This window comes from Vigna umbellata, chromosome 3 (assembly GCF_029865625.1).
Source record: "Vigna umbellata cultivar VRB3 chromosome 3, Vumbellata_1.0, whole genome shotgun sequence".
NCBI classification, from domain to species: domain Eukaryota; kingdom Viridiplantae; phylum Streptophyta; class Magnoliopsida; order Fabales; family Fabaceae; genus Vigna; species Vigna umbellata.
This window is the reverse complement of record NC_142167.1, coordinates 7,472,712-7,487,514: the sequence shown is the minus strand read 5'-3', so window position 1 is coordinate 7,487,514 and position 14,803 is coordinate 7,472,712. Positions and strand designations below refer to the sequence as shown.

The 14,803-nt window shown below is 34.9% G+C and overlaps 1 protein-coding gene across 3 annotated transcripts; it reads right to left on the bottom strand.

The window, feature by feature from the left end:
- Nucleotides 1-6,223: 6,223 nt before the first annotated feature.
- LOC124845026 (Sec14p-like phosphatidylinositol transfer family protein) lies at nucleotides 6,224-11,632 on the bottom strand. 3 transcript variants are annotated; one of them, XM_047322047.2, is made up of 15 exons: nucleotides 11,474-11,632; nucleotides 11,142-11,245; nucleotides 10,723-11,026; nucleotides 10,534-10,633; nucleotides 9,570-9,836; nucleotides 9,165-9,242; nucleotides 8,977-9,081; nucleotides 8,836-8,885; nucleotides 8,656-8,755; nucleotides 8,424-8,522; nucleotides 8,215-8,328; nucleotides 7,934-8,084; nucleotides 7,356-7,741; nucleotides 7,195-7,269; nucleotides 6,224-6,785 (listed from the first exon to the last, which is right to left on the bottom strand). In XM_047322047.2, the coding sequence occupies exons 2-15, from the start codon at nucleotides 11,152-11,154 to the stop codon at nucleotides 6,765-6,767; spliced, it is 1,863 nt and encodes a 620-aa protein (XP_047178003.1). In that variant the 5' UTR covers nucleotides 11,155-11,245; nucleotides 11,474-11,632; the 3' UTR covers nucleotides 6,224-6,764. The 3 variants fall into 3 exon arrangements, with proteins under 3 accessions (XP_047178003.1, XP_087965435.1, XP_047178004.1); XM_088109309.1 differs by having other exon boundaries at nucleotides 11,443-11,621; XM_047322048.2 differs by lacking the exon at nucleotides 8,424-8,522.
- Nucleotides 11,633-14,803: the final 3,171 nt, after the last annotated feature.

The following is a 14,803-nucleotide window of genomic DNA, read 5'->3' as shown; positions in this document are numbered from 1 at the left end:
GCCGAACGGCCGAGACAATGCTGAGACCGAGCGTCCTTAAATACGGAGTCCGAACGGTCAACAATCCGCTGAGGCCGAGCGGGCCGATAATATGTTGAGGCCGAGAGTTAAGGCCTTAAGGACGAGTGCCTGATGAGGCGTGATGGACGAGCGCTTCGGCCAAGTGGATGGGCGCTTTTTGAAGCTGGACGGACGAGCGCTTGAGTCCCGATTTGGACGAACGCTCTTTGAATCCGGGCGGACGAGCGCTTAGGTCCGGCTTGGACGAACGCTTCAGTCCGGCTTGGTTGGTCACCTGCAGTGTAAGGGAAACATGATCGTATTTCTAGCCTAAAGGGTGTGTTCGTACCTTGTAAGGTCGAAAATATGCTATGGCCAAAAGGCCGAGAAAAGGTTGAGGCCGACTGGCCGAGACTGTACTGAGGCCGAACGCTCTTAATCAGGTGGAGGCCGAATGGCGAAATGGGCCGAGTCCTCAAAAATGACGAGGCCGAACGAGCGAGACTGCAAAGGCCGAACGTCCTTATGGACGAGGCCGAACGTCCTTATGGACGAGGCCGAACGTCCGGGACTATGCTGAGGCCGAACGTTCTCAAATATGTGGAGGCCGAATGGCCGAGGACATATGTCGTGCGGCTATGAAGTACTGGTGATGGGGTGGTCCGTGCTCATTTCTCGTGGTCACCTTTGGGTAACCGAAGTTACACGGCCCCACGGTGGGCGCCAAATGTTCCGGCCGGATCCGGGCGGACCCTGCAAAAACACACGAGCTTGCTGTTGAAGGCGGACGACGAATACTGAGGCCGAACGGATGAATGGTCTCGAACGCCGGGCGGACGACGATCACGAACGTCGGAAACGGGCGGACACTTTCCGCTGGATCCCACGAACCGAAGCAAGCTTCACTGGCGGGCGACATCAATATGGACGATTACTTTGTGCTCCAAAGCGGGCGGACGTCCTCCAATCCGGACGCTCGCTCTCTGCACCAAGCTGGACGGGCGTCCTCCACTCCTGGCGGATGATCCTTGCTTTCAGCTCCAAGCTGGGCGGGCGTCCTTCCTCTCCTCGGCATTGCTCCAACCTCCCAGTTGGGGAGGGGCCGGGTACCTGCTAAAGGCACTCCGACGCTCAAGTCAGTAATATGACAGAGCGATTGTGATGCGTGTATGCATCGTTATCCAGTTAAGTTCAGAGTTCATACCTGAGACCTTTATTTATAGCGAATTGTAATGGGCTTTTACCTTTTGGGGGCCTGGGGACGGCCCAATAATACCTTAATCTTCGTTAAGGACTTTAATGTGTCATTAGCATTTAACCGTGTAATCAGCAACGTGCGTCGGTTGGGAATGATGGTCGGTCAGGGATGTTACCTTAGGTGGGCGTCCTGCTCACGGGCGGACGTCCAATCCTTGGGCGGACGTCCAGCTCTTGGGCGGTCGTCCACTCCTTGGGCGGTCGTCCACTCCTTGGGCGGACATCCGGCTCTTTGGGCGGTCGTCCACTCCTTGGGCGGACATCCAGCTCTTGGGCGGTCGTCCACTCCTTGGGCGGACATCCAGCTCTTGGGCGGTCGTCCACTCTTGGGCGGACGTCCACTCTTTGGGCGGACGTCCAGCTCTTGGGCGGTCGTCCACTCCTTGGGTGGACGCCCAGCTCGTGAACGCATATTAGATTATTGGGCGGACTGGCGGATGACGGACGTCCTTGGACGGACGTCCGGTTCCTAAGGACGCTCGGTCCAGACAGTTTGGCGGACGTCCGGTTTATTGGGCGGACAGGCCAACTAAGGCGGACGTCCACTTCATGGGCGGTCGTCCGCTCTTTGGGCGGACGCCCAGCTCTTGGGCGGACGTTCTACTTTGGGTAGACGTCCTCTATCGGTACATATGGCGCCGTCTATGTGGGCGTCCTTCCGTACGGCATCCGGCACCTCTGGTACAATTAGTAATTTACTTTTTCAAATAAAGTAAATTTTAGGAAGATAATTATTTGTTCGATACTTTCACAATTAATTATAATGGTTTTATTAATTATGATAATGGGTTTTTGGTGACAGAAGAAGATGGTAAGAGCAAAACTTGGTCACCGACAATGGCAAAAGGGTAATTGTGACACGCCACTCTACGCTGTCACGTAATTCCATACCTTTTCTTTTTGGACACTTCAATTTCTGATATAGTTTCCGGTAATATAAAAGAAAAACAATCTTACATATTAAAATTAGTAAGTAATATTTAACTGTATTAATTTTACTTTTTGCAAAACAATTTAATCATTTTATTTAAGATAATATTTTATGAAACTATTTTTTATTTGATGTTAAAATAAAGAATTGAAAATAAAACTTATTGGATTTAATTTATTTTCCGTTCATATATGTGCATTTATCTTCATATATTTATATTCTATTTTTATATTTATATTCCGTTTATATATTGTTTCAAACAATTATATATATGTAAAATTGTACTCTCTTCTTATGGAATAAGAAATACAATTCCTATCCTTTCTTTTCTCATAACATGGTATCAGAGCCATGGTTAAAGCCTATCCTAGCGAGTTCTAAGTGGGCATTTCTGTTCTTCTCTTCCACCCGCTATGGGGCCATTATCGGACCACCCAATTTCTACTATCACGCACGAGATGTCTATACCTCGGGCGTGAAGGGGGTGTGTTGGAAGTCCCACATCGACTAGAGATAAGGCCAAATTATAATATATAAGTGAGGTGCAAACCTCACCTTACAAGCCGGTTTTGTGGGGTTGAGTTAGGCTTAAACCCACCTTCTAACAAAACTACAATACAATGAATGAATGTCACATAATAGTCATAGGTAAAATTTTAGTAGATCCTATTTAAATTGAATTTTCTCAGTTAGATTTCTATTTTATTGGATTCCCTAATTTAGTCCTAAAAAATGAAAATTAGAGTCAATTGAGCTTCTGCTGTTAAATTGGCTTAATGAGTTAAGTTTTTGATAAGCTGGAACGTTGACGTGACCAGTTTTCGAAACCATTGCCACATCACTCCTGCCATGTCAGCGTCATTTTCGTCAACAACAGAAACCCTAATAGGGATTTCGAAATGGGATTTAGGGTGGTTGCGCGATTTGGTGATAGCGGCATTGGAGCATTGTGTGTGGAGGAATCTCATGATGGAAGAGAAACTTGCGTCTTAGGGTGGCTGTGCGATTTGGTGATGTGGAACTAGAGTGCTTCTGCGTCGCGGCGAAGAGGTGACAAGAGTGATGTGGCAATGGTTTCAAAAGTTGGCCACGTCAACATCCTAGCTCATAAAAAACTTAACCTCGTTAAGCAAATTTAAACGCAGGGCTCAATTGACTCAAATTTTCATTTTTTAGAACTAAATTGAGAAATTCAATAAAACGGAAATCTAACTGGAAAACCCAACATAAATAGGGTCTACTAAAGAGGTTTAACCTATTAAATAAAGCAAAATTATTTGAATAATTTTGTATTCAATATCAATTTGGAAGTATTTATACCAGTCTTTAATTATTTGAAATGTACCATCTAATTTTCTTTTCTGTAAAAAAAAATATCGTTTATAGTGCAATGTATTCCAAAATTAGAAAAATTAAAAATGGCTAAAAAAAATTAGAGAACGAACTTTAAAATATATATATATATATATATATATATATATATAGGGTTAAATATGTTTTTAGTCCCTAAACTATTGGCCGTTTCTGGTTTTCGTCCCTCTTCCAAAGTAAGGTACAATTTGGTCCTCATTCTTTAGAAAAACGTTCGTTTTAGTCCTCAAAATTTTGTTTTTAGTCCTCGTTTTAGTCCTCAAAACGTTCGTTTTTTCGACTAAAACGAACGTTTTTTAAAGATTGAGGACTAAATTGTACCTTACTTTGGAAGAGGGACGAAAACCAAAAACGGTCAATAGTTTAGGGACTAAAAACATATTTAACCCATATATATATATATATATACATATATATATATATATATGTATATATATATATATATGTATATATATATATATATATATGATCGAGGTTATAAATTCATAAGTCTTGAGTGTTTGAGTGTTTGTTTCCACCATCGTTTTTTTTTTCATTTCTTATAGTTAAACTGCAAGGTTATATACATAAGGTTTTCTGATACCAAAATCAGCAAAAATTTAGCCAGTTTAACAATGAATGCGTAATAAATTGAATTATCTATCTCAAATATGTATATATAGGTTTTGAAATGAGTTTAAGATTACCAATAATTCGTGGAAGAGATTGACTTCTCTCAATGATCGGTCGGTTGGGAGAGTGTAATCATCTTCCACAATTCGTGGAGATGTGTCAGTTGGGAGAAGTTACAACTGATGGGAGTAGGACACGTGACATGTTGGAATTCGCACACCATAGGAAACGAATGGTCGTCAGACATAAGCCGTCAGATATTCCTTAATCTGAAGGTCTGGATTTGTCCGTTGGAGTCCCCCATTTCAACTATAAATAAAGGTGGTGTTCAACATCATTTTCATCACTACTTTCCTCTTTCTTTGTAGTACCGAGTGTTTCTTACTTCTTTCTCAAAGGTAATAATGTCTATCGTTCTATTGTCTTCATTTGAGGAGTCTGAAAGGAAGGGAGACTGTGGGTATGTCAATGGTGCATCATCATCATTAGTGTCGTCGGTCGGGTGATCCATGTTTGGATCAATCGAGCGAGACATAGAGTCAGGCGACCTGGAGACAAATGTAAATATTAATAATATCGTCGCTTAAGACAACCCAAGCGAGGTAGTTGCGATAGAAGTGGACGTCACAGGGAGTGACATGGGTCGTGCATGCCTGTCTCACTCGTTCCAGGGTACGGTTGGGTTCTTCATGAGGTTGGGGAGTATGTATCCTCTTTCAACACAAGATACTCTTTGAAGGAGTTTTCTGGTAGAGAGACCCTGGTTAGAGTAGTGGAGGACGCCAACCACTTCAACCTTGTTATGTGCAAAAAGAATGAACGAGTATTCTACGAGAAGGAAACTCCTGGGTACGAATTTTTCTATGCATACTCTTGCGTTACACTATGTAATTAATAGTAAATATGTTTTTTTAACATTTATTTTTTTTAATGTTTAAGGTTCTGCCTCATGTAAAGAATGCCGATGTATATAAATTCCTTGATGGGATGGTCATGCAGAAAACTGGAAATAGAAGCTACTGAGGTACAAAGAAGATATTTTGGAAGAAAATTTTAATTGTATTGTGCTCATTGCACAATAAAACTAATAGTTTGAAAATTAAAAAATATTTTAATTATTATATTTCTTATATTATAAAACTTAATATAAATAAATATAATGATTAAATTCAATTTTAACACAGATTGGCTTTTATAAAGCTCTATGGAAACATATATGAAGTTATGATGCTTTCACAAATCATTAGGAAGAAATTATAATAGAATGCACTTAATATAAATTATTTATCTTATAACTATTCAATTATAATATATAAAATATATAACCATTATTTATATTTAATTTGTCATATTCATCTCAATAAAGAAATTGAGTAAAAGTATATACAATTAAATAATATATACACATATATACATCTCAATGTAATGATACACATATATACATTCATATATAAATAATATACAATTAATTGAAATGCCTTAAATATTTAAATGTAAATTTAATCTTTTATTGATAAGATAAATATTTGATTATATTATGTAAAATAATTTCAGATTCATTTTTGCTAAGTACATTATGTTTTAAAAATTACAATAAAAAAAGAAACTAAAACCTACACTCATTGGATTGTCTTAGAGAAATTGTTGATTTAAGATTTAAAAAGCTATAGATTATAGTGGAAAGTGATAGATGAGGTGATTTGTAATGTAACAGAGATTTGAGATATTAAAAGTAGGAGCCTCCTACATCTGCGTATTTATTATAGCCATTATTTTCGAGACATTGGACCACAAATCTATTCAAATTTAAACGTTTTATAATCAATATAATATAGTACGAAATTGGACCACAAATTTATTCAAATTTAAACGTTGTATAATCAATATAATATAGTAAGAAATTGGACCACAAATCTATTCAAATTTAAACGTTTTGTGTGTTTAACATTAATTATTATGTCAAATAATGTGAAGATTATATTAAAATAAAAAATAATGCAACACTACTCATTTTTCAAGAAAAGAGTGCAAAATAAATATATAGAGAGAGAATAAAACACAATGAATACTTGCAAATTTGTGATAATGAAGGCAGTCTTACATGCACCAAAATAGAAAATAGACTACTACCGTCACACATCCATCTCATGACTTAAACATTCCAATGTTTCTTAAAAACATTTTCAAAATCCTTTAGCTGCAACAAAAAAGGAGAGTTTTACTAAAATTTCTCCAGTATAAACTTTTTCATTTTCTTTCTATTCTCAAAAAATGTCTAAACTTAAGAGAATATCTCGTCCATGCATAATTACACCTTTACACCTATTATTTATTTACTACGAAAAATTACAAAGAAGATTTGAACAGAAATCTATATTATATATTTTATTATGATCATATTTATAAAAAGAAAGTGGACTGTGTACCATCTCGATTCCACGTGTTTCTATGTATGCTCTACCGAAACTTATTATGCTTGAAATGTGTCCTCCGTTGCCTCAGCTTTAGTTGGTCGAATCTAGGTGTTGGCTTGCACTGTCTTCTCTTTGATGGAAATATTTTCAGTGGTTCCAACTACCTGTGTTTAAATGGTTCAACAGAATAGCCTTCTTTGCTGCAAGAATAATCCTTGTTAAAAGCCGTACACAAATATTCTTTTGTTTTGTGTTACCGTAATTTATGATGTCATGTTTCTATTGCAAAAACAAATGAGCCAAGATGTCATTGTAGCGTTATAGCTGATAAAGAAAGAAACAAAACAAACACGACAAGAACAATAGGATGGGAAATACAAAGGGACAAGAAAGGAAATCCGAACTAGTACTATCAAAATGAGCTCTAATTCAAATTTTAAATGATACTGGTAAGCTGTAAGCCTGTTAGTACGAATTCACCAGCAGAATTTGACAATCGCTACCTCACTTGTCTAAAGATACAGAAATCTAGTTAAAAAACCAAAGGGAAAATCCTCCTTTGCAAGTTCATATTCATTCAGATAAAGTAGTTCGTTAATGTCAACTTACTCGGCACTTTGTTTTCTTCAAGTTCTCCAGAAAATCAGCAATCTCAAGCTGCTTCATCACTGTAGCATGTAGTACCTGCATCAAAAGCATAAAGTTTAACCACCATCGTATCATATCAGCATAATCTAGAGATCTATATGACTGGAAATATAGACCAATACCCTCTTGGTCTTTTCAAGGTCAAACTCAACAGATTTTATCCTATCCATGGAATCCATGAGCATTTTCTCCTTCTCCTTCGGCATACCATCAGGTTTGTTGCTAAGTTCCTCGAAGACTTTTTCTATTCTCTGAAGACGTTGTATACACGGAAGAATATATTCTCTTTCAGAACCTGCTTCAGCAGCTGCTGAATGGTTATGAATGCTACGTTCCATGGTAATCGATGGGTGAATATTGTTCTGCGTTCTCCAAAATTCGAATGTTAAATAGCGGAGGAGTGTAACTAATTTTTCTGTGAAAAATGTCAGTACTCTTGCCACATATAAGACATTTATTTTCTCTACTTTGTCCTTAACAATGCCGAACCAACTGCTGCCAGAAGTACCTGAAAAAAATCTAGTGAGTTTATTAGATAAGGACACTACTGAAATAATTGCCAATTAAATCAGTTATACCTAGCACGAACGTAGCTATTATGAGTTTGCAACTTCCACATGCAAATAAGACAAGGTATATCTGCAACTTGGGTTCTAAACAGCATATAAATATAATTTTTTGAACAATCTCATGACAATACCTCCTGAATCTGTTCTACAAGCAACATTTCCTACATCATTAGTTTGCGCTGGCTGCTCTTGATTAAGGCGAAAATGATCACTTTCAATCACTTTCTCCACTGCTAGAGAGCCATCACAACTGTAGTAGCCATTGAGATCTGGTACTTTAACCTACAGAAGATATGGCCTTAGATTTGACTAAAAACTCAAGACAAAACTACAAATATCTTGCATACAGGTAAAGACAACAATGAGGAATCTCGGAAAAATCAGATTCAGAGGTTCCAGTTCCAGGCTGTACTTCTTCACGAACTGGGGCTAAATAAGGATATGGACAACTGCTGTATCTGTTGGGAGAGGAGTATTCATTCATATCAGACCCCGATTCAGCTGTTGATGTATCACAGCATCGTTCCTGGGAGATGAGAAAACAAGGTTTAGAACTCCATATATCTAAAGCAAACACTTGTGATGTCCCGACTTCTCAATGCCAAGAAGACCAAGACTTGCCTTCAATGGATGGTGCATTTGAAAGGAGTCAAATTTGTGTTGTCCATCAGGTAATTTAATGATTTGCCTCACAAATTTTGCCTCCTCATTATGTACCAGCTAAAGATCAGAATATCTAACATTAGTTAAACATATACTAGTTTGTTGGATAAGGCAATTCCAAGTTGTATATGCTTTTAAAAAATCTGACACTTGCAAATACTAAGAAACAAGATCTAGAAAGAAATATTACCTTCATGATGTCAGGATCATTCCATGGGCCCTTGTTAGACCGAAGACATCCACCTTCTGAGGCACATGTACAAGAACCACCCAGAAAGTCTGGCAACTGACTGCATAGATTCGTTAACAAAATCCAAATTAATCAATAGATTAAATAGAAATGCAGTATGGTGAAAACATGGATGTATACCTAAAGTCAATGACTTCCAGTAATTTATATAAAGACTTAGGTTCAACAATCTGGAAATTTGGGAAATAAATATAGAGTCAGTTCTCCACAGAAATACATCTTATGAAATCTGAGTTCAAGCTAAAAGGTTGAATTATTCACCTGTATCTTAGCAACAGTTTTGGAATCAAGAAACTTCTGTGCAGCAGGCCAAAGCATCTTCTTAAACCCAGAACCAGCATTGACAATATACATTTGATGCAATGTCTGTAGATATACACTACAAATTTTTATTGAAAAAAAAATGGAGGGACGTAAAGAAGTTAATTGGGAACAGATGGGACAAAAACCTCAGGATAGTAACTGCTATCTATTTTTGCCATAGCAGACAAGAGATTTGCAGCAGTACGTGAGAAATTTTTCATTCCCTGCATCACACATATTAAGTGCCACACAAAATTTTAGCAGAAAAGCTTTTCAATAACTTAAACCAAGTATGCTCCTGTCCTAAAATTGAGAACAAGTCAATCAGGAGAGATTACCACAGCAAATACAATGGATTTTAAATATTTTAAGCAGACATCGTATTTGATATAATGCATACAGGGATTTGATAAAATACATAAAGGATAAGTACGTAAATAATCTACAACCAAAATACAGCATAGACTATCAGGCATACAAAAAGAAACAACAACAGAAATACACAAGATATTAGTGATATGGCTTGCAAATAATTGTGTAATGCAACATACCAGGCCCTGTACATCCAATATTGTTGTTGTCGAAGAAATCCGTCTCTTTGCTGCAATGGAACAAGCTGGAAATTTCTCATGCAGAGCCCTCTCGAACTCCTGGACATGATATTTCAAATATCGATCTATTGTAGTGATGCGCATTAGGCGACTTGGATGGGCTTTCCCAAGTCTCTCAATGTAAACTGGCCTACCTTCCCTATCAATCCCATGGTAACCTTGAGGATAATACTGCAATACTTCTTCCAGCTCTCCAAATGCAAAATCCTTTTAAACATCATTATCACATTCACATAAAATCAGATAGAATGTGTATAAGTATATTCTAGGGTAGATTTATGCTGATGCAGAAACATTCAAAGATTAAAAGAGCAAATAACTCTGTTCTATCAAGGACCAACTCTCCTAATAGCTTAAGCCATTAGGTAAATGAATAGTTTTAACATGTCCCTTCACATAGACTACTCGTGCTTGATGCACGGACAGAATTGGGATAGTAGCACAAAGCTGTTAATCACATGATCATAAAGACTCTAATATTGTCAAAGCCCAGCTCTCCTAAAAGCTTAAGCTATTGGGTAGAAGGCTGAAAGCCCACCAGTGGTTATATTTAAATCTAGCAAGCGTCACTTGAAATGAAGAAAATACAAATTTTGTCTTGCAAAGTTATCTGCAGAAGAATTAAGCAGAAATGGCGGAACTGTTCTTGACCATTTTGCTTAGTCATAAAAGCGTAAAAAATACCATGCCAATGACCAATTCTAGTGAGAGCATAAGCAATGAGATGAAAGTTCATGGATGGTTTTATGTCTAACTTGTTCAAATTAAAAAACAAACAGATAAAATTCATAAATACATAATCAGATAAATAAAGGAATCGTGTTGCCCTTATATACACTGAAACATTCTGCAGTCTAAAGCAGCCTATATATCTTTCATGGCTATGACAAATTATTATCATTACCTCAAGGATAGTATCAGTTCCATATTCCTTTCGCCATGCAAGCATTTCCTCCCACATCTGAATTGTCTTCTCAATGTTAAACTCCCTGGCTTTAAGAAACCTAACAAGAAGTAGAAATCACCATAGCAAGAGCGAGTCAAAAGACAACATTAGATATTTGTATGTGAACCTTTTGAATTGATCATATACCTTAACAATGTATGGTAGTCATCATGCCTAGGAGGCAAAGAACCCCTTTCAGCAAGTTTTTGGCGCAATTCATGGACAGCAGTCTCCTCCCCAGCGTCTCTCACATCCTCAATAGACACAGGGGGAATCCTGTAATCAATTTTCCGTTTCCCTCTTTTCTTAAGAGAATGAGTGAATCTGGAAGAAGCACTCATCGCCTTCTTCTTCAAGGTCCCAATTCTCGACCACCTCCTCTCGTCTTCGGAGTTCTCAACATCAGACCTCCTCTCTCTACTCTCGTCATTACTACATTGCCCTTCAAATCCTGCCACATAACATTCCATCAAAAACCATTGAAACAAAACATCATCAGAAATGCAATTTACTCACACGCCCACACACTAATCATCACAATATACACAAAACAGAGCAGAAAATACCTGATATAGACATTTTAGTCTAAACACAAAACAGATCACAGGTGATGCGCAACAGTTGAATCAGCGAATCAAGTTCATACCAAACTCCGCCATATCATAAATTACTGCTCCAAACACACACAATCAATAATTCAAAATCATAACAAAAAAAAATCCATTAAAACACAGAACTAGTACCTAATTGTATGTCACTGAATTGTAAGGTAAAAAAACTGGTAAAATTAAAAATAAAATAAAATGCAAAATGCAGATTCATCAAACTAAATGAAATGGAATCAAACAATCTAGAAATGAAACTAACAAGGTGTGAGAAAGAATCGTCCCTCATGAACCTTTTTCTAGCTGTTTCATTCTTCAACCAAAATCAAAAGCACGAAAGCCATAAAACTAGCAAAAACACAAACAAAAACTCTGAATCCCAAAACGGCGTTTGGCAGAGCGAAGATTCTCCCCGATTGCAGTGTACAAATGGAGAATGTTAAGAAGTTGAGAAAAAGAAGAGTTTATATTTATTTATTTATTTATTTTCTCTTATTATTTATATTTAAATTAAGAGGTGTTTTTTAATGAAGTGAGAGATGTGAAGTTCGTATACACATGAAACATCATACATAATTAATGCCATGCTTTGGATCTGTGGTGGCATATATTAACACCAATTTCACAAGAAATAATCTCATTTTTTATTTCAAATGAATTTCTAATTAATAATAATAATAATTACTATTATTATTATTATTTCATTATAAATTTAAATTTTGAAAAATAAGAATAGAAAATGAACAGATAAGAATATATGATGTACATGAAGTTAGAGAGATGAGACATGCATATCATCCATGATACATACCTTTTAGAGAAAAGAGAATGGTGTGGAAGGTAGATCCTTCTCCTTCTTTCTACTGTTCATCTCTTTATTCTTTTTTTTTTTAATTATACAGACAAAAAAAATTAAATTATTAACATGGTAAAATAAATCTTCATTTTAACAATAAATACTTACTAAAATGAAAAAAATGATAGAAGGCCAAAAACAATGTAGTTAGTAACTAAAATTGTTAATTTCTAATTTAAAAATTGGTTTGATGGCACCACTTTAATCTTTTTAGAACAAACTAGAATAATATTAAACTGTTAACAATGATCAATTTATATATAATGTTGGTGGAAAATAATTACACAAAAATGTATGTATTATTTTGAATTTAGTATTTTAAAATATTAAATTTATAGATCTCTGTATTTATAAATATTTAATTGTTGTTATTTTTATTAAAGTGAAACTTAAATTTACACTTATACTAGTAATAATAATTAACCAGGATCACAAGCAAGCTTTATTTATTTAAAATACTTTCTAAATACATTGTAATATTAACAAAAAAAAATATATTAATAAATATGAATATGGATATAAATAATATTTAAATTTTAAATATCATAAGAAAACATAATTTATTACATAAATTAATTTTATATTTATATTGTTTTAAATTATTAAAATATTTTAAAATTTTATATAATTATAATTTTCATTTATTATTTGGTATTTTAAAGATCATATGTTATAGAAAAAATAAATATAAAGTTTTATTTGATTAATATAAACTTGTTTAGTTGATATTTATAAAGAAGAAGTGACATTGAAGTTATAATTTGGTTGAAGTATTGATGTGAAGTGACATGTAAAAGTGGAAACCAAAATGCATTAAATGGAGAAAGAAAAGAAGTTAATAAGAAATAAAAGAAATTAAGAGAAAAATAGAAGTGATAATAGTGAAATGCAATGTGAAGTTGCCAGCGTTTGGCATATGTTGCTGTAGAAATCGTCACAAAAAATTCGTGTCATGTCATCTTTAATGGGACTTTGTATTATTATATTAATTTTATTATTTGTGGGAAAGCGCTGTTTCCACTTTCGGTTTCTTTAGAAGTGTGATGGTCTTACGTGTCCAAATACTTTTTTTTTCTTTTTTTTATTTTATTCTATTCTCTCTTTTTTACTTTCTTACTACTATCCTCTTTCCTATTTATTATTACTCACTCTTATTGTACGTGAGTTTTTATAGTCCACAAAAATAAACATTTAATTACATAATTCAAATTTATAATAAATAAATAATTTATATATGTAAATTATATTTTAGATTTAGAATAATTTATTTATATTATTGTACAACATTTTTATAAATATTAAAACTTAATTTAAAATTAAATAATAAATTTAAGGTTTAATAGGTTCGGAGGTCCCTATATTTGGGGGTTCGTTTCAATTGGGTCCTCCAATTTTGAAAGTGATCAATTAGATCCCTAATTTGGTAAATGTGATTCAATAATAGGATCTCCGTTAAATTGAGTTAACTCTGTTAACTTTGTTATGAAGTGGCAAGCTGAGGATAATTGTTATCCTCGAAAAACATGATTTGGTAAGGTTTACAAATATCAATTATCCTCGAAAAACATGATTTTGAAAGTGATCAATTTAACGGAGATCCTATTATTATTGAATCACATTTACCAAATTAGGGACCTAATTGATCACTTTCAAAATTGGAGGACCCAATTGAAACGAACCCCCAAATATAGGGACCTCCGAACCTATTAAACCTAAATTTAAAATATAAACCACGGTGGGTAAAGTACTGTGAAAACTGCTCTCAAGGTTTATGCATCGAGTTGGTGAGAGTAGAGTTTGGACAATATCGAATTGCCAAAAGTGGTAGTGGATGTTAGGTGTAATACAATGGATATTGGACGGTGAGATTGTATCGTTGGAAAAGGTGGAGAGAAAGAAAATGATTTGGATTAATACGTAGTTATTTTGGAAATATTGTTAACACCAACTTAATATAAGAGACATTAAATCTTTTTAAATAAATGAAAATTGAATTGAGGAAAAAAAAAATTAAGGGATCACATTCAATCAAACCTCTAAATATATGGACCAAAACATTAACTAAGCATATTTGAAAAGTTTTCTTTAACAAAATTTTCATGAATGTTAGAAAATATATCACCAGATCTTTCTAAAACAAGTATTCTCAGACATCAAATGAGTGATAAAGATCGAGATATCTAGATAATATATTGCATGATCAAAGTCTACCATATATACTAAATTTTCTAAAGCTTCAAAAGGAGAACAAGTTAAAAATTGAAGACATAACCTGTAACACATCTCTTATTTTTGATGTGTTATGTTCTTTTAGGTTGAGAGAAAAATTATGTAATATTTCACATTGTGAAGCTTTTCTAAATGAGATTTAATTGTACTCTATGTGAGAGTGTCTATTTTCACTAATTTATTGTAAATTTTTAATCTTATTTGGAGATTAAAAAGCGGTAACTTTTATAGGCTTATGTACTCATTATAACCTAAAGAGGTTTATGTATTCTTTGTAACTTGTGTTTGATTAATAGAATCTCTCAAGCTCAGTGCTTAAGAGAGAAGAACTAGATGTAGCATGTGAGTATATATGAATCAGTATAAATATTTTTTCGTGTTTGTTCTTTATACTAGACATCAAATCTAGTCTTGCATGAAAAGTGTCTATAGACTTTATTCAACTCTAAAGGTGCATTTTTTTCATCACAACTAAGATATGATCCAAAATTTTCTAACTACTTAATGTTAAAGGTGCAAGGGTGTTATGTTTATTATC

Coding starts and splice junctions, on each gene's coding strand:
- LOC124845026 (XM_047322047.2), bottom strand. Junction 9,082..9,164: donor ATAGCAGTTACTATCCTGAG/GTTTTTGTCCCA, acceptor GTATATCTACAG/ACATTGCATCAAATGTATAT. Junction 8,085..8,214: donor TAGCCCCAGTTCGTGAAGAA/GTACAGCCTGGA, acceptor TATCTTCTGTAG/GTTAAAGTACCAGATCTCAA.